Source organism: Lathamus discolor, chromosome 4, assembly GCF_037157495.1.
Source record: "Lathamus discolor isolate bLatDis1 chromosome 4, bLatDis1.hap1, whole genome shotgun sequence".
Lineage (NCBI taxonomy): Eukaryota > Metazoa > Chordata > Aves > Psittaciformes > Psittacidae > Lathamus > Lathamus discolor.
The window spans coordinates 107,855,305-107,874,487 of record NC_088887.1 but is presented as its reverse complement, the minus strand read 5'-3'; the positions used below and the strand labels follow the sequence as shown (position 1 = coordinate 107,874,487).

Sequence of the window (19,183 nt, the reverse complement as noted above, 5' to 3'; positions counted from 1 at the left end):
GTAAAAATTACAGAATCATTCAAGAAACTAATAGGCCAAGTCATTTCTGTACGCTATGGTCTGTACCAGATATGATTCATCCATAAACCTAAATTTATTCAATATTTAATGTTCATATGCTGCTATGATAAATGGACTATTTAACACCAGCTACACTGGCAATATTAAGATAATTTTATTTCAAGCTGTATGGATTTTCAAAACACATACAAATAAAATACTTATTACAAAATTCCATTTGCTAAAGTTTCTTCAGGAATATACATGAAGCGTGATCCCAGCACACAGGTAAGTGACTTTATTACAGAGAACATTACAACATGGAGCAATAAATGCTAGAGAAACAGCCAGTCTTTCCAGATACATTACAATGAAAACAGTTTTCCTTCTCTTTGCCACATCCAACATTTGAATTTCATCGTTTTTAACAGCCAGGTCTGAAGTTACAATGTGTAAGTAAACTGACCGTGGAAGTTAACAGGCACTCAGTAGCCCCTAAAGGGACATTAAGCTGTATTTTTCAAGTTCAGTAATTCAGGGGTAAAAAAATCCCTGAGACACAGAAAAACAACAAACTCATTTTCTTTGCTGGAAAGGTGTTTGCAAAGGAACATTGCCATCAGACAGCCATAAAGATAAACCGTAAGAATGAAGAGAGACAGTAAGACAGATCAAAGAAACCAACCTGTACTGCTTGGTAATGAGGAATGCCAACATGGGGCAGCATGGGACTTCACCAAGGCTGCCTAATTGCAAGAAAAGCATTCAGTAGAAATATATGCAGAGATACAAAGCACAATATATGTACATGCTAACCTGTCATTAACAGAAGAAGCACTTTTATAGTGTCATAAAGTTTAATCCCACTTAATTATAAACACTATACAACTGACCTCAAAAGTTAAGCTATAAACAAGAACTAACAAAATATTGCACCCCAATTTCCAAGTCACCACCAGGACATGTATTACTTGAAGTCAGTAGATTAAGAAACACAGATCCATATATATATCTTCTGGTGCTTGATGCCAATGCAGATTTGCTTAGCCACAAGTGCTTAACAGGCCAGGTCACTGAATTCTCTGGGACCTGGAAACTCATCTCAGAAGCAGCACGCCTCTGACCTTCTAACTTCAATCCCAAAGCAGCTGCTGGACATCAAAACTGCTCTCCTTTCAGTGAGTCACACCCCAGCAGGATCCTGTTCCTTGTGCTACATGCTGTGACAAGGGTTCCCAACTATATCCTTTTCCTTAAGCCTATTGCACGTACAGAAGTTGCTCCACTGAATTATGATGCCATGCTGATTTTCAATGCTATTTAACGTGTAGGCAGGTCAAGCTAGCTAGATGAAATGAGCTCATCCACATTGCTCACTAAGGCTGACCCAAGCCTTCAGAAAGAAGATTCAGTATTTTCAGGCTTTTAAAACATCCAAAGCATTAAGAAGCCTGCTACAGCTGACATATCAAATACCACAATAAGCAGCACTTGGAGAATAGTGTGGCATAAGAAGTGAAAGCAAGTCAAAGCAGACTTTAATCTAAACATCTAATCCTAAAGGTTATTATAGGTTTCACGACCAGTATACTTAGCCTACTATCAGCTACAAGTTTAGAACCATTAGCAACTAAACAAGTTGTAAGAGCAACCTTTACATTCTGACCCAAAGATCTATAAATTATCTCTGTGGAGGTATGATCTAGTTCAAAACCAGATTATCTTTAAACTAACTAGAAAGAAATTGTCATACTTATGCAAGGCCCTTGTGGTAGCCACACTTGCTCAAGATCAGGGCAAGCCTCTAAAAAACAGATGCTGATAGCATGTGCCCTGTGTTATTTTAATATCAAATATCATTCTGTCGGTTACTACTCTTACTACTAAGAGGATAGTAGTTGAGCTGAGCTACCCCAGCCCCTCTTCAGCTCAACTATGTAACCAGTTATGTGCTTGGTTTATCAGAATGGGAGTAGCAAGTTCTCATAGATTTGCTGATACGCTACTTTATCAAAAGGCGTTATGAGAACAGCAGCTACACAGGAAGAACACATTACCTTTCCCAGCAAGGCATTCCCCAGTGTGCTTGTCCTAGGGAAGAGACATATCAAACTGTCACAGACTGATCTGGTATAACTTTCCCTCTAAAAAACCCATTATATTAGGGCATTTGTTCCACATAGGGATGTGCATTTTTATGGAGGGACTGCTATTCCAATTCTCTAAATGGACTCTCCAGACTTCAGGCCTAGATTTAGGTCACCAGTAATTGGACATGTGTGGAAAATGCACAGGCTCAGTTCAGTGTTGCTTAATTAATTTCTTAGTCTGTTGATTTGGCAGTTGTCCTACAAAACAGAACAGTTGGATATTTAAACTTGTATTGAAGAATACATTATGGCAATAGCAAGCCTCCCAAAAAACAAGCCCCACTCTTCTGGTACTAGTGAAATAAATATTTTAAATTGCTGGAAGTACAAAGTAAATTCAGTTTTTGTTCCTCAAGTAAGACTATCAGCTTGGTTAATCAAAAGAAATTATTTCTTTGCTATAGCATTCAGATTAGGAAAAAGATCAAGCACAGGACCAAACACAGAAACACAAAGACTTTACACCAAGACCTTCTTAAGACGAAGCACTCAATTGACAGGTACCAAAGTTGCACAGCTGATGGTGCAGAACCAGCTACAGCAACTTCCTATCTGGGACATTATATTCCCAAGCAACTGGTGAGTGTAACCACACGTTACTGCCACAGCATGAAACAGTTCTGTGTGTTATTCGACCTGTACCAGGCACCTTTCGGTACTGTCACTGCTCTCAGAGCAGCATGCTCATGAAGAGGACAAACTGAAATTAAATTTTATTCTGCTCCCAGAAGGCTTCTGCCACCCTTTCTTTTAGTCAGCTTGCTTGATGTTTTCTAAACCCTTCCTGAAGGACACAGAACAGGCCCACTGTGCAGAGTCCGGGCCATCCTGCCAAGGTTTCTGTTGGAGCTCACTTTGCTACCATCTATTTACTTCACCACAGGTCCCACGTGCTTTAGGTAGCTTTGGCTTAAGCCTAAACAGCAAATGAGAAGGGACAGCTGCCTCTCTGCAGGAACTTTTCTCACTTGTGACGCTGGGGACTGAGTTGGCAGAGCTATCTGGACTTTATAGGAAGGCTGCTCCACAAAATGACCTTATAAAACTCAATTCACATTAACTAAATATTTACTTTAGATCAGGAAGCATTGTATTTTTTCATGAAGAAACAGGTTCTTCAGATAGTTCTATAGGATTTTAAAGCTGGCCTAACATACCTTGATTTAAAACAAAAAAACATCTCAAGTCCTTTTGCCAAGCAGTGAACTCTGCCAATAAAAAATGCCTGAAGACTGAAATAAACTCATTTTAACAATACTGAAAGGGAACAGATCTTCTCTTCAAATGCCTTATATACAGGGGCACTCAGTTAAAGTAAAAACAACATACAACAGTATTTGCAAAAAAGCTTAATATAATCTTTTGAGTCCGTAAACAGTAAATATGAAAAGTGTACATGGCACACCAGAGCAGCTAAATATTAAAACAAGTATAAATGGATAACTTACCTATATTGTCAGCAATAAACTTGTTTCACTACTGTGATACAATACAAGCTGAATATATGTTTTTCCAAAGGAAAACCACAGAACCAAGTTGGTACAGAAGGTGAGGGAGAAGGTGAGACAACAAATAACAAGGCACAAAAACCTCTCTTGCTGCAATCCTGTAAGGCACCACTGTGCAAACGTGAAGGTATCGAAACCTGTAGTGGAGAAATTCTGAATGTGTTCAAATGACTGGATAATGTATTTTAAAGATGACACTATGCTTATATGTTTGGGAATAAAAATACTTAGAGCATTTATTTACACTTACAGGCTTTTAAAAAACAAACTAGTGAAAAGGGTGAATTAATTGTCAAATACAGGAGTCACAGTTAATTTCTCCCAGACAGCTTCACAAGTGCAACTTGATCATGACCTATACTGGCCTTGTTAAGAGTCCTGGATCCAATATGGTGCAGAGGGAAACACTACTGCCCATTACATCAAACTGTGTGTGGCACACCAGTAATTTTAACCAAACAGACTTCAGGGACTAGGATGAGAATAAACTCATTTTTAGTTGTAACAAAAAGTCACATCCAGGGATTGTAATACCCAAAGTTGTAATTTATACCTCTAAGAGATGGGTGTCAGCAATCTGCTCAGCAAATCCATGAGACAAACTTCAGCAAAACCCTCTTCCCTTACTAGAAGCTTACAGATGCGTAATTAAACTTACAAACTCAGTTTCTTTTTTTTTCTTTCCTCTTATGTCCCGTGATCTCTACTGCACCTTGCTAGAGGATTTTGTCCTCTCTCCAACTACGTAAACAGCTCTAGATTGCACTGAAATTACTTTATACTTGCATTTTTGCAAGATGAGAACAGGATTTCACTCATAACTAAAATTATTTAGGAGGCACTCAGTTTTCCATAAGCTTCAGACACATGAATGACTTTTCACTTGGGAACAATGTCAGCACACTACACTTCCAAAATTTCTGCTTCCATTTGTGCAACTTCAGACAACTGCACAGCACATAAACAATGTGAATGAATGTGACTATTCAGTTATTGGCTAAATTTTGTTTTCTTACATGACATGTTTTAATCTTTTTATTCTACACTTAAATACCTTGCCACAAATCAAAACATTTAAGATCAGACAACCTGTAGCTTCAGTGACACTTAATCTACTGAGCTGCCAGAGAGGAAAATCAGGCCAATTTACTACATTTTAAACAAGAGGAAATGTAAGAAAGAACAGTCTTCAGTGATAAGTTAACATTCATATAGCTATTTGTTGAAAGGCAGCGCCAGGTCAGGCATACGTCATTCCTTATATTCAGTCCTGTTTTAAGGAAATAATTTAAGCAAATACAATGTAAACAGAGCCATGTAGACTGCAGTAGTAAAGGACAATATCATTGATCTGACAGGTTTAAGGCCAACTATTTATGATTTGAAATATACCATACTTTCCCATGGCACTTAATATGCTGAATATTAGTACTGGGAGACATTAAACAAGGGTATACATACTTATGTTATACGCGATATATACATGTAGCTTCAGTTCCTAAAATAGAAAGTTCAAGTTTACTTGCCGAAATAAAATCAATTTGTGAAAGACCACCTGTGTTTTCCTATACTGAATAAAGTAATATTACTATTTTAATCAATTTAGTGCAAACTGACTTAAGTCCAAAGACATACCATTCCTGGATTTTTAGTCACTACTTACCGATTGCCCCCATCTCTTAAAAAGAGAGCTACACATTTTTTCCTGAAAAGAACAGCAAACATGTGACAACTGGCATGCTGTTCTAGTCTATGTCAACAAAACTTGCTGATATACAAATCATGATTTGGTCATGCAGCAGAGACCCATCCTCAAAATAATCCATCTCTTAATTCAAACAGTCTAAGAAGAGTAGCACAGTGCTGGAGTTTAATTAGCAGGTCATTCTGGCCACGCCATACTCCAAGCTGACAACAGCAGGCTCAGCTTTTGAGAACTCTGCCACAAATTCACTGTAGCGATTGTCTGCTGTGTTGCTGCCCTCTATAGTTCTTACAGCATCATTTACAGGGATCAATGGCTGCTCCTTCTTGAAGCATGGAGTGGTCTTCAGTGCTGTGGGCGCAGGATGAGCAGGCTGCTGATGTTCCTTCACAAGGACTGCATCTGGCTGCCCATTTCTCTGTTTTATTTTCTGAAATACAGAGAATAGTTAGTAACAGTGAGCATAACGGGTAATATTCTGTTTTGAAAGGAAGTGAATCCACTTCTTTTGCTGGCCAAGTCAGCATCTGCAAAACCCTGTGTTACATACCCTAGGTTAGAAATGTAACAGTATTATTAAATGTTAGGCCACTGGATAACGCATTTTTCCCCACAGTTGACAGCAGATACTGTGAACACTGTGCACTTAAGATTTGCAAACTAAGAAGAAGGCAGAAAGGTTGCCTGTCAATGTCCACAGAAAAGCACAGGTTCTTCCAGGCTTGCCCCTTGTTTGGCTTACCATCAGGATAGGAGTACTTTCTGGAGTACAGGCAAAGGAAGACAGGATTTGGTATTATTAGCAAGCAGGCAGCTGACAGTAGATCACAAGTCTCTTGAAGACAAAAGAGCAGTTTCACACCTAAGCCCTTACATCCTTCCTAATAAAACTTCTAAAGACTTTTGGTTTAGATCTGAAAAATGCCAATACAGTTTGTCCAAATGTAGGAATACATCAAAAGATGAAAATTAGAAAGCAGCACTGGAGGAAAGGACCTATCCTGCAAGCACTGAGCAAAAGAAGAGGAAACATTTTGATTAAGGGTTTGGGGTTTTGTGGTGGTTTTTTTTTTGTGTTGGGCTTTTTTTTTTTTCTCCAATCAATCTCACCCAGTAACTTGAACTAGTTAACTGAACCAGTGTTTGCACCCTATAAGAACTGAGACTGAGCCCAGAAGACTCTGGTGTTTCTTGGCATCCAACTTTTTTAATTGTTTTGAAACAGAAGTAGGAAAGCCTACATTGAGAGCTCAAACAACAATTACATCTCTTCATTACTCAGGTGAGAAATGTGGGATCAGGTGAAGGTAACACTTTGGAACACAGTTATAGAAAATTCAGAACTGAGACTTCACTTTACATCTTGCTTATCCTTCAGCTCACTTCATCTTGGGTTTTCATCTTGCTGCTTCAATTGTGCAAAAACTTTTAAATATACAATTAACACTTGAAACAGTTTAAAGTGACCTACATTCATTTCATTACAGTAGGATCAATTTAAAAAAATCTTTCCTCCTAGAAAACCTGTACTTCCCTCCTTCCACCCCTTCCCCAACGTAACATACAGGAGCTGTGTTACCACTTCTAGCTACATAACAAATTAAAATTCATAATTAGGAAACTTTTGTATTTCTTAAAAAGTGTTATTGTGAAGTTTCAACACCTTAACTGACTACAACAAAGTATCAATTAAAAGCCACTAATTAAGTCATACTAACGGGAGATACGCTGTAGAATGTTTCCTGGTTTACTGTAGCACCTAGTAGAAATCATTTCTAGTCATCTGACTTCTGCCTTCGAATAAGGATTACAATGTACATGCCCCATAATTAGTGACTTATAACAGCATGCACCTGCATATGAATTTAAAAGAAATACTTACTGCTTCCATTTTAGTAGCTATAATGGAAATTAAACATTTTCAGTCTCCCTGGTTTAGCAACACAGCTACATTGGCTGCATAGTCTGGCATTTATCATAGAGGCATACAGTGAAAGTCAAAGTCAACACTACATAGAATAAGTGCTAGGCCACGCAGTAGTGACATTCATGTGAAAGCTAGCAGCATTATTATAGTGTGCAAGTGTAAATTTTAAGTCAGAAGTACACACACTTATTTTTTTAATACTTACAGCTTCTAGTTCTTTAATGTCTTCTTCCAGTTGTTTATTTTGTTCACTCATATTCATTATAAGATTGAACACAGATTGCCTGGGATGCATACTTCTATCAAACTGATGGTACATATTTCTCCAAAACCTGCACAAAGCAGACAGTTTTAACTATGCAGGATAAAGACAAAACTGAAGAAGTGATACTGTATATAATTCAAACTCACTTAAAATTGAATGATACTGTATTTGGCTCCAAAAGAGTTAGTTCTGGAGAAAAGTCTGGATTATACAGAGGATTCCGATATTTCTTCTGTTCTTCCAGAAGGAATGGCCACAAGGAATATGTCTTCTCCTTTAATCTTAAAGCAAGGAAAGATCAAATTCAAGATATTTATTGCAAGCAAAAAACAAAAGCTGTACAGCTCAGCATAATAAAAATCAATCTTTTTAAATTTACCAGAAATACTTATAAATCTTGAATTAAAAACTCTTAGTAAAATCAATTTCTTCCTGGCCTAACTTAATGTTTGCTAGAACTGTCAGTATTACTGTAGGTACTAATGCTTCTGCAGTGCAAGTTTTGCAATAAATCCTTTAAAGTACAGTTTGAGACAAAGATGAACTGATGTAAACTTTACAGAAGTTTTCCAGCTGAAAGAATTAGGAGACATCCTGTTAATACTTCTAACTGACAATAATTAGTCTTGAGCAGGCAAGAATTTTAAGGTTACCTAAGAAAAGACTGGTGGAAGGAATGAAGTGATACTTCTAAACTTAAGATTACTTTTGGGTGGTAGGAGCAGAATAAGCCTTAATTTCCCTAGGAAAACAATATACTTGGGATTTTTTCCCAGAATTAGAAAGACCATCTTCAGTGTGCAAAGGCATAAGAAGCACTGCTGTTCCCTAATGCTGATCAACATCATTTTCAGTACTACAAATCTTGCCTCTATTTCTATTCAGAGCCTAAAATGAAAAATATTCACAGGAGTTCTTAGCTGCCAGAATAAACAAGATATATTACAATAACATCCGCTTACTTTAGTTCTTCTCGCTCTTTTTGGCAGTTCCCAATGAAGTTGCCAAACTGACATGAATGGACATGCTCATGGATCTGAAGGAGGAAAGCTTCATTGTACTCAAAGGCTTGTGGAAACTGCTCAGTCAGATTCCACACACTTTCTAAAAACTGGGTGAACACTGGCGAGATCTCTTTTGGATCACCATCCAGCTGAGAACACCTGAAAAAAGATCCCATAAACAGATTAAACCCCATTTAAGTTTAAAATCAAAAAAGTCTTAGTTGCACTTATTTTAAAAGTGACAGCATATTAATTTGACACTAGCTTTGGTTTGGATATTAAGCACCTAACTTTGAGAACTGGGACGATTTTTTAATAGAAATAAGTTTATATTTAACCTTTTTTCTGACTTGTAAGTAATCACACATCTATATTCAATACAGAAGAGCAACATAAGACAGTTAAGCTCCTTTGTGTCTATTACTCCCATAGTAATATTTGGAGTGCACTAGCTAAAAGCAAATTAATAAGCAGTAAATAGCAGCAATGCTATTGTCATAGCTTATGATAGGCAAATCAAGAGAAAAACATACAGGCTTCATCATTAAAAGCAAGAATAAATGTACACTCATTTCTAAAGATATCAACAGTATTTTATATTACATAAATAGTGAGGATGTAGCTTTAGATTGATTTTGCATATGTGCAGACCTAGCTGCAGTCATCAACATCCAAGTGTGAGGCATCAGTAGCACCAGAAATACGTCTACAATAATATAAATCTATTATCCAGTAGGTATTTGAATAAATAACAATACATGAAGTGTGTTGTCTACTGAAAATAGCTTACTCGTTGCAAGATTTCTAGCAACACTGCAGTAGTTTAACATCCACAATGTCTTCTTTTTTTTTTTCTTGTTTTTTTAAGAATACTTAGTTAAGCTCACTGTGTTTTAATTTATTTTTAAATATTAAAAATAAATACATTTTACAGTATTGGAAGAGTGAACTACCTGTCAGAGAACTTGTGCCCAAAAGAAATCCAGTCTTTCTCTATCAAGACCTAGAAGGTAAAAACCAAACCAAAACAAAAGGAAACAGTTAGTTCCAATCAACACATGGAACTACCTTTATGTACTTTCAGGACTTCCCAAAACACCGTATATTGCCACTGCAGAATACTGTTGATTTTCCTACTCTAAAATTCAGAATAATTCTTCCAAAAATATTCTTCCTCTCTACAGAAAGATGAAGAAATGTAGATTGCTTAAAGATTTTATCTTTTCTGCTACTGGGGGAGCTGTCATTTTTAGATTTTAATACTGTTGATTTGGGGACAAGTGACAAGCACAGAGGTACTATAATTTAGTAGATGTACTATCTTACTTAAGCACTTTGGAATCCTTATGTCACAGGTAAGGAGGCTTTTTTGGAAGCAAAAGGCAATCATTGCAACATTTCTGCAGGGTGCCTGAAGCAACACACTATTTGCATTTAAGTTTTCTTGATTTTAAATAAATGCTTCTTCCCAGGGGCAAAGTATTTCTAAAAGAAAGATTTACCAGTATACTGCAAATCCAAAAAAAGCATCAGTAGGTTTACACTGCTTCCTTTCTTACTCAAACATTTTATTATAGCCTTTATTTATCAAGGAACAAATCAACAATGCAAAAACTTGCTTACCATGAATCCTTTGATTGTTCTGTAATAGGAATCTAGCAAGAGAGCTCCAAGAGAGCAAACTTGGGAAGTCCTATCCCAGCCATCTGAGCAGTGCACTAATACACTTGCACTCTCAACTGCTATTGCCTGCAAGACACAGTTGTTTCTTAGTGAATGTTCTGTTCCAGGCAGTAGTCAAAATTTAATCAATAAATACAATAGCTACATTTATCCCACACTCACAGCACAGACTATTTTATTTTACAAAACCAGAAAAATGTTTATTATGAGGCAAGGATTTGATACTATCAGAAAGCTAGGATTTTTCCTCCACGGAAATGTAGAAAATTCCTTATAAATAAAAGAAATTCCACTACCACCTTTGCACAAGGTAACAAGAACATCTACAGTGATTCCAAGTTCTCTTTCCACCCCTTATAAAACTGAGCTTATAAATCCCTGAGTAATGCAAAGTAAGAAGTGTACTACGCATTTCAGACTAAACAGGTTAAAAAGCCCAGAACACCACACGTCATTGACGATACCCACTTGTTCATCAAAATACACAAAAGTTAATGGCTAGAAAATATTTTTGAAGGTCACCTTGAGGGCAATTGTCCATTTTGAACTAAAGTAACTCCTGATATTTTCTCTCAGTAACAACAACAATCCTATTTTTGTTCCTTCACACAGCCCCCCTTAGGTCAAGCTACTGGCTTTACAGATGCCTCGCAAAGACTCTTCATAAAGAGTCCGATTTCCTTGACAAATGAAGTCAATGTAGCCAGTTTGGCTTCTCTGCCATTAGTGCCCTAGGAGTTCTGTTTTTCAGGTTACGCTAAATAACAGTTCGCTCCATCTACCTCCAAACTGGCTACAACTTTCATAAATACCTAAATGCGCCAGGCAACATAAGAATCACTTCATCTCCCAGTAAGGTGACCAAAGAGCATTAAGAAAGTAAATACCTCAAAACATCAGCTCGCATATTCAACATTTCAAAACAAACCCACTTAAAATAGTGTATCCATGTATCTGTATAGTAAGCACCTACCGCCAAAAAGGTCAGTTGCAGAATTTTACACTGTACGAATTACAATTTTACATTGTACTTGCCTGGTGGCAAGTCAACCTCCTATCAAACAAAGCAGCAGCATGCAAGTTACCTTGACTAGGAAGACAGCAGCATCCAGCACAGCTTTGATGTGACGCAGCCATCCAGAACTTTCCAAACCAGACAAAAAGTCATTGACTGACAAACCCTTTGTGCCACTGACTGAAAGAAACCAAGAGTTAGAAAGCCATAAGAAGTTACAGCTACCTATAACCTGCAATGGAGAAAGAATAATAATTGTATGTTGTTTCTAATGCCCCATGTTGTAAGCTGATTAGAAATCTTTCAGGAAACCACCATTAAATGTTTTCTAACCCTTTTAACAAATGTTTTTTGACTCTGTAGAACTACACTAACTATAAATAGCAAGAGCAAGATTTTTGTGTCTTTTTGACAAAGTAACATTTCAAGTAAATACACTGGTTAACCCCAACAGGGAGCTTTACCCTTGCCTCACCAAACAAGGTAAGGGTAAGGCAACAGAAATGCCAAATAATCTTTACCTCCGACTATGGGAGGAAGTGAATCAGCAGAGAAAGTAGAGAACAAAATTCACCAAGTCATTCTGTGACACAATTTCATGTTCAGTCAAATCCCCTAATCTACTGAAGGGTATGGCCTCTGAAACCACTACCTCCTGAACCTTTCCTGCACTACATGGTTCTCAGCTTTCAGCCATGAAAGCTTTGGTATACTCCCCATTGCTCAGAAGTCGCAGTGCCAATTGCTGTTGAATGCTGCAACAAAGACAGGCTTCCAAGTAAGCATTCCAGCACCTTTTCTAAAGTCCTTGGATATTTGTCATTTACAAAAACTGTCTAGCAAACTATAGCACAATGAGGTAACAAAACATCAAGAAACCCTGACAGACAACCAAATTTTAAATGTTAGTCTGTAAATATCAGTAAAAGCAGCAAAACCTATGTTAGTTTTCCCTAGTCTTTGAAAGAGACAGCATCATCAGGCAAGTGTGGCTTCTGAAAGGTCTAGCACATGGAGGAAATCAGCCGAGGACGATTTGATCCATTCAGACAGCTCACACTCCCTGTACACCAGTGGTTCCGTACATTTGTTCAACCACAACAGTATACAAACACGTACACAACCCCATGGTAAAGATAATAAAAATATTCACGTCTGTAAATTCAAACATGTGCATGGAAGGGACTGGACAGATAAGGCAATGTCTACCCCTGCATTCTGTACCTTGTAGCTTAAAGCACAAGGTTTTAGCTGGAAAATAAACAGGCTTCCAGCCCTCGGTTTGTTTTCACCCAGACACTGCTGTCAAAATCTGCTTTTCATCAGAATTTTCAGCTGGATAAAAATATTTCACCACTAGCATTTCCCCATTCTAGCTAGACTTCTGTATTTTTACAAACCAAGGCAGAGATAAGAACACGTTTTGAGTCTAAAGAATTACTTCCCATTTCTGAGTTAACACAGACATTTTTATACTGGTTAACGATGAAACAAAGAAATTAACTGACACCGTTTTGACGTTAAAAATGCTGGGGCGGGGGGGGGAACCAAACACACACCTCTCCAGTCCCTTAAGGTCACTAACAGACTGAAATATGATTTCTGGTACTACTAAGATCTTTAGCTACTTCAAAATAAATATTATTTAAGACAGTTTTGGCTAAATGGATCCTGTCACAGACACATGCCCTGCATGCATCTGAGACCCAAAATCTCATGTTCCATTGCTTGATTGTCCTTATACATACTACTAGCAAGGCTTCATGCAGCACTTCGAAAGGTGACTAGAACCTGCAAACTGAAGTACAGTGGGTCGGAAGCAGAGGTTGTTTTTAACAAATTAAAAAATCCCGAACAACCCCATACAGACACTCTACACAACCCTCAAAAAAACTCTCTTGGTTAACACACTTCCATCATCAAAACATACTCAGCAAACCACAGCAGCTATTATTGAGCCTCTTCCTCAAATATTTCCTGCAAAAATGCTGGTTTTTGACGGACAAAACATTTTGCTTACCAGAGTTCAATTTTCTCTGATACACAGTACTGTATTTTTGAATATATGAAAACTAGACTTTAATACCACAGCCAAAATTTTAGTCTTTGTGAGAAGAAGGACTTCAGGGTGTTGGCTGATGAAAAACTTAACATGAGCCAGCAGTGTGTGCTCGCAGCCCAGAAAGTCAACTGTGTCCTGGGCTGCATCAAAAGCAGCGTGACCAGCAGGTCGAAGGAGGTGATCCTGCCCCTCTACTCTGCTCTTGTGAGACCTCACCTGGAGTATTGTGTGCAGTTCTGGTGTCCTCAACATAGAAAGGACATGGAACTGTTGGAACAAGTCCAGAGGAGGGCCACGAGGATGATCAGGGGGCTCGAGCACCTGCCATATGAAGATGGGCTTAGAAAGTTGGGGCTGTTCAGCCTGGAGAAGGCTGTGTGGAGACCACATAGCAGCCTTTCAGTATCTGAAGGGGAGCTGTAACGATGCTGGGGAGGGACTCTTCATTAGGGACTGTAGTGGTAGGACAAGGGGTAGTGGGTTAAAACTTAAACAGAGGAAGTTTAGATTGGATATAAGGAAGAAGTTCTTTACTGTAAGGGTGGAGAGGCACTGGAACAGGTTGCCCAAGAAAGTTGTGAATCTCTATTGAGAAGCTGCCATCTCTGGCAGTGTTCACAACTAGGTTGGACAGAGCCTTGGGCAACATGGCTTAGTTCAAGGTGTCCCTGCCCATGGCAGACAGCTTGGAACTGATGACCTTAAGGTCTTTTCCAACCCTAACTATTATATGATTCTATGATTTTTCCACGGCTGTTGTACAGATGCCCATCAGGGGAGCAGAGTCACCCTGTCCACACTGACACACTACTTAAGAACAGTTTTTTTAAGTATCTTGTATTTAGTGAAATAAAAATCAGCTGAATCAAAGAAAAGACTGTAAACCCCCCTAGCATGCTTCATGGTGTACTCCCATTGCAAAATTTTGTTAGGAAGGATTATGTCTTACATATTGCTTGTAAATGTAATCGTTCAATTCTGAGGGCTAATCAGGCAAATAGACAAAGAGCCAAAGAGCAGGACACATGCTGAAGAATAAATAACAGTAGTTTGTTATAAATAAAGCTGAGGACAGTCCTGGTTACAATGGCTGTTGAACTAACAGGGTCATTGGCATCACATTCCTAATTTGAGAACATTCAGTTCAGCACATCCGGGGAAGCTAGAAGTTAAAAAGACATCTGTCCTGGGTTCGGCAGTAGCAGTTCTTTTTCTCCTTCTTAGTAGCTGGTGCAGGGCTGTGTTTTGATTTTCGGCCTGGGAACGGAGCTGATAACACAAATGCTTTAGTCTGACCAAGGACTTTCTGAGCCTCATGCTCTGCCAGGGAGGAGGGGAAGCTGGGAGGAAGCAGAGACAGGACACCTGACCCAAATTGACCAAAGAGGTATTCCATACCATAGCACATCATGCCCAGGATGTAACAGAGAGCTACCCGGAAGGGCTAGTAGACTGCAGGGTTGGAGTAGGTATTGGTCGGTGCTCGGTCAGGTGGGGTTGGGGGAGTTATCGGTCGGCTGGTGCTGAGGTGTTGTATTCTCTTCCCTTGTTATTTCCTTTATCATTATTATTATTGGTGGTAGCAGTAGTGATTTGTGTTATACCTTACTTACTAAACTGTTCTTATCTCAGCCTGTGGGAGTTGCATTCTTTTTGATTCTCCTCTCTGTCCCTCCGAGAGTAGGGGGAGGGCAAGCAGAGGAGGGGAGTGAGAGAGCGACTGTGATTTTATGGCTGACTGGGTTTAAACTACGACAGCTCTTTTTGGCACCCAACGTGGGGCACGAAGGGGTTGAGGTAACGACAGATCTGACCGGAGTGTGTCTAATTGTATTTGTGATAAGCATTCATTGTTTTAGATCAATAGTCACTCATCACAATGCTGATTTATTGGCTCTCAAAGTTGTTCCTCTTGATCTCACAGTCTCAGTATATCGTACCTTACTTAGAGCTGGCAGTTGCTGTGGTAATGTTTTTCAAGTGTGGGGCTTGGGCTAAAGTTCTTGTTCTCATTGTACTTTATGATAATGATTTGTAATACAACAGAATCATTGATCATGAAACTGATCTGGCTTATGTTCCCAGTGTGGTCACCACCTTTATACTTTGGGAGATATATAATAAAGGTGCTTAGCAATTACACATCTTTTTTCTCCTTCTTGGGTGGTCAACCTGTGAAGGAGACAGTCTTTTACCCTCCCAGCCCCCCTCTCAGACCATTTACAGCATCATTTAAAAGTTTTGAAGTTCTTAAATTGCCTTTTAATACTGTTGAGACCTGTTTGCTGATTGTGATGGGGATCAGCATGTCGACACACACAGAGTGTGTTTTACCCACAACCATTTTGTCTGATCTCAAAAGAAGCAGAGTCAGGTTTGGGTCTTGTCTAGAGTTAGATGATGATACAGGAAGAGCAGGGGATTTTCCCCAGGGCTGGACAGTCATGAGTGGCAGTGGGTGTAGGACAGTATGAGCAAGCATCTGGTCCACTGGGCCCCTCCAGTGCTTTGGAAGCGTTGGAGATGGAAGGCAGCTGTATGGAGTCCTCAGCAACAAGCTGCAGAAACTGCTGACGGGGACAGGGAGTTATTTTGAGCCTGGTGGGCCCATGGCACTTCAGGCCATCAGGGCAGAGATGCAACTTAGAGATGGACTCATGATCGAGGGGTGAACTTAGCAATGGACACTATCGACCAGGTTATTCACAAGTGTGAACACTGCACACAGCCTCTCCTGCTCTGAGAGACTGTTACAAGAGATGGAGCCTGACACCATGGACCAGATGGAGTCAGAAGCTTTATAGGGACTGGTCCATGCACTAAGATAAGAGTGCACTAAGATAAGAGTGCACTGAGATAAGAGTGATGGTATATTGAAAATGTGGGATCACATCATATTCATGATGTGAATGGTATGGAATAAGGGGTGGATACTGTCCTGGGTTCAGCAGTAGCAGTTCTTTTTCTCCTTCTTAGTAGCTGGTGCAGGGCTGTGTTTTGATTTTCGGCCTGGGAACAGAGCTGATAACACAAATGCTTTAGTCTGACCAAGGACTTTCTGAGCCTCATGCTCTGCCAGGGAGGAGGGGAAGCTGGGAGGAAGCAGAGACAGGACACCTGACCCAAATTGACCAAAGAGGTATTCCATACCACAGCACATCATGCCCAGGATGTAACAGAGAGCTACCCGGAAGGGCTAGTAGACTGCAGGGTTGGAGTAGGTATTGGTCGGTGCTCGGTCAGGTGGGGTTGGGGGAGTTATCGGTCAGCTGGTGCTGAGGTGTTGTATTCTCTTCCCTTGTTATTTCCTTTATCATTATTATTATTGGTGGTAGCAGTAGTGATTTGTGTTATACCTTACTTACTAAACTGTTCTTATCTCAGCCTGTGAGAGTTGCATTCTTTTTGATTCTCCTCTCTGTCCCTCCGAGAGTAGGGGGAGGGCAAGCAGAGGGGGGGGAGTGAGAGACTGTGTGATTTATGGCTGACTGCATTTAAACCACAACATCTTCCTCATTTTGAGCTATGAATCATTTTCATAGCATTTTGTTCCTGATCAGTCCACTGATGGCACATTTCTACAAGGGTCTCAGAAGTAAGTTATTGCATATGTCTTCTTCTTTGACCCGAAGGATACTTTCTACTACTAGACTGGCATTCAGCAAAATTCTAGTGAATTATACAGACTGAAGTAGAACTGTGTTCATTTACCCCAAAACCTGATCTGAAGATTAACTACAAATATTACTCATGAGTTTGTTTAAAACTGAGTTTATTTAAACTCAGTTTATTTAAACTCAGTTTAAGGTAATCCATCACCACAGATTACAGCAAACTGGTACTACACAAAGCTGGAATAAAATATAGGAATATCAATAAAGTTTGGTTAAGCTATTATTAAAAACTTGAGAAAAACATTTATCCTGTTTTCATATACACTGTTATAGCACAGTTAGAACATACCTTCCAAAAGTTTCTGTAAGCTGGATCTCATTACATGAATATTTTCAATGCCAACAAACTGGAACCTAATGTTAGAGTAGTTGTCTTCGTTCTCATAGCCCTTCCCGGCAGCTCTGTTTGCCATTGCATTAAGCTTAAAAGAGAAAAATAAAAATATTGAAAAATATCACTTGAAACAAAAAAACCTCTCAGATCAAGAAAACAAAGTCATACAATTTCAATGGAATACACTGGGAAAAGAAACACACAAGAGCACATACGATAAGCAGAATCCAACGAGTTAAAGGTTTGTGGCAAATCAACTTGACAGCATTCAAGTGTAAGAAAGGCATAGTATATAAAAAGTAACAGTCAGTCTATATTTAGAGTTGACATATCTGAATAATGCATTTAATGATTTCCTATTCTCTCCTCTGTATTTCCACTAGTAAAACTTCACTTATTTCTGAGCAAAACCACTACAAAACAATTAACCTAAAAGGGAAAGGCCCAGACCTAATCAAACATGTGCTTTCCAAGCATCCTAAAAACATTGCTTTTAGGGTTAAGAAGCTAATAAATTGCTGCAGCTATAAAAATTACAATTATAAAAAACAACAGTTGGCTCAGTTTCAGTCTGTCAGCCTGATTTAATGCTGAAAAATAAGTGCAGATCCTACAGGGCAGGATTTTTACTTTAGATACTTGTTTTCCAGATATGTTTTTCCTGCATTCAGAGATTTGAGTGAAATGAATACTAATTTAAATGCAGGTGATTCTGCAGAGTGGAAGTTACTCCACATTCCAACACAGGGCAACCCCCCCCCCCCCCCAACATAATTCAGTTTAATTAGATAGTGATGAAGTATGGTGGTGAGGCACTGAAACAGGCTGTCCAGAGAAGCTGTGGCTGCCCCATCCCTGGCAGTGTTCAAGGCCAGGTTGGATGGAGCCTTGAGCAACATGGTCTAGTAGGTGTCCCTGCCCATGGCAGGGGATTTGGAACTAGATTATCATTAAGGTCCCTTTTAACCCAAACCAGTCTATGATTCTACAATGACCTCAGAACACTACATAAGAATTTCCCCTATGTCTTCCTTAACCACATTTAGCATATTCTTAAATACACCTCTTCAGAAGTTCACCAGCATATTCAGTGAATTCTAGTGGAATCCTGAAAGGGCTTCAACTTCTTTAAGAAAAAAAAGTAATTAAATACCTGACTAGTGAAGCTTAACTTTAAAGAACATTTTTGCCCATGATAGAGTCTTACTTAACTATTTTTTTCAGAATTACACTGTATCCCTGTACTCTAATGTTCAGGAAGACAGGCAGGTCTGTAGAGCCTCAAGTATGTATGTACCTTTGGTCTGGTGTCCATGACGTACATGTAGCGATTTGAAGGATTCGCTTTACTGATGGCTTGCAACATGTGTTCATCTTCCAGGCACCTGGCACTGAAACCTGAGAGAGGTTGACTGCATCTGCAAATCGCAGCCTACCACACAAAATAACATTCAAATTAATCCCTGTAGTTGAAATGCTTTGCATCCTTCTAAAAAGGCACTGAAACAAGTTGTTTCATTTGGCAGATAACAGCATTAAACTGAAGAAGTTTAGGTGTTCTAACTTTTCTTAAATACATCGCTGGCAGACCTTCATACACAGTACCTACAACTTAAAAATTTTATCACAACTTTTTTTCAGGCTCACCTACATCGGGAAAGTACCAGTTTATATAGACTTTCCCCAAGTATAAAAGTTTAAAAAAGTATAGGCTGGAAAAAAAAAATACTTTCTGAAAACAAGCTGCTCTCTTGATATTATATAAATTATCGGTTTACTACTGCAAGTACAATATGTTATCATCTAATGTAATTTTCATCATCTCATTTTCAATTATATATTGCATTTCTTAAGGC

The 19,183-nt window shown here is 38.9% G+C and overlaps 1 protein-coding gene across 2 annotated transcripts in view; it reads right to left on the bottom strand.

The window, feature by feature from the left end:
* Window positions 1-151: 151 nt before the first annotated feature.
* The window catches only part of MTMR6 (myotubularin related protein 6), a 28,355-nt gene continuing 9,323 nt past the window's right edge, over window positions 152-19,183 (bottom strand). For both annotated transcript variants that reach the window (XM_065678517.1, XM_065678518.1), the window contains exons 6-14: window positions 18,625-18,759; window positions 17,283-17,415; window positions 11,328-11,437; window positions 10,183-10,308; window positions 9,513-9,562; window positions 8,518-8,718; window positions 7,702-7,836; window positions 7,496-7,622; window positions 152-5,793 (exon numbers count right to left, since the gene is read on the bottom strand). In XM_065678517.1, coding sequence (XP_065534589.1) covers window positions 5,533-5,793; window positions 7,496-7,622; window positions 7,702-7,836; window positions 8,518-8,718; window positions 9,513-9,562; window positions 10,183-10,308; window positions 11,328-11,437; window positions 17,283-17,415; window positions 18,625-18,759 — 1,278 coding nt within the window. In that variant the 3' untranslated portion in view covers window positions 152-5,532. The remainder of the gene's footprint in view (window positions 5,794-7,495; window positions 7,623-7,701; window positions 7,837-8,517; window positions 8,719-9,512; window positions 9,563-10,182; window positions 10,309-11,327; window positions 11,438-17,282; window positions 17,416-18,624; window positions 18,760-19,183) is intronic.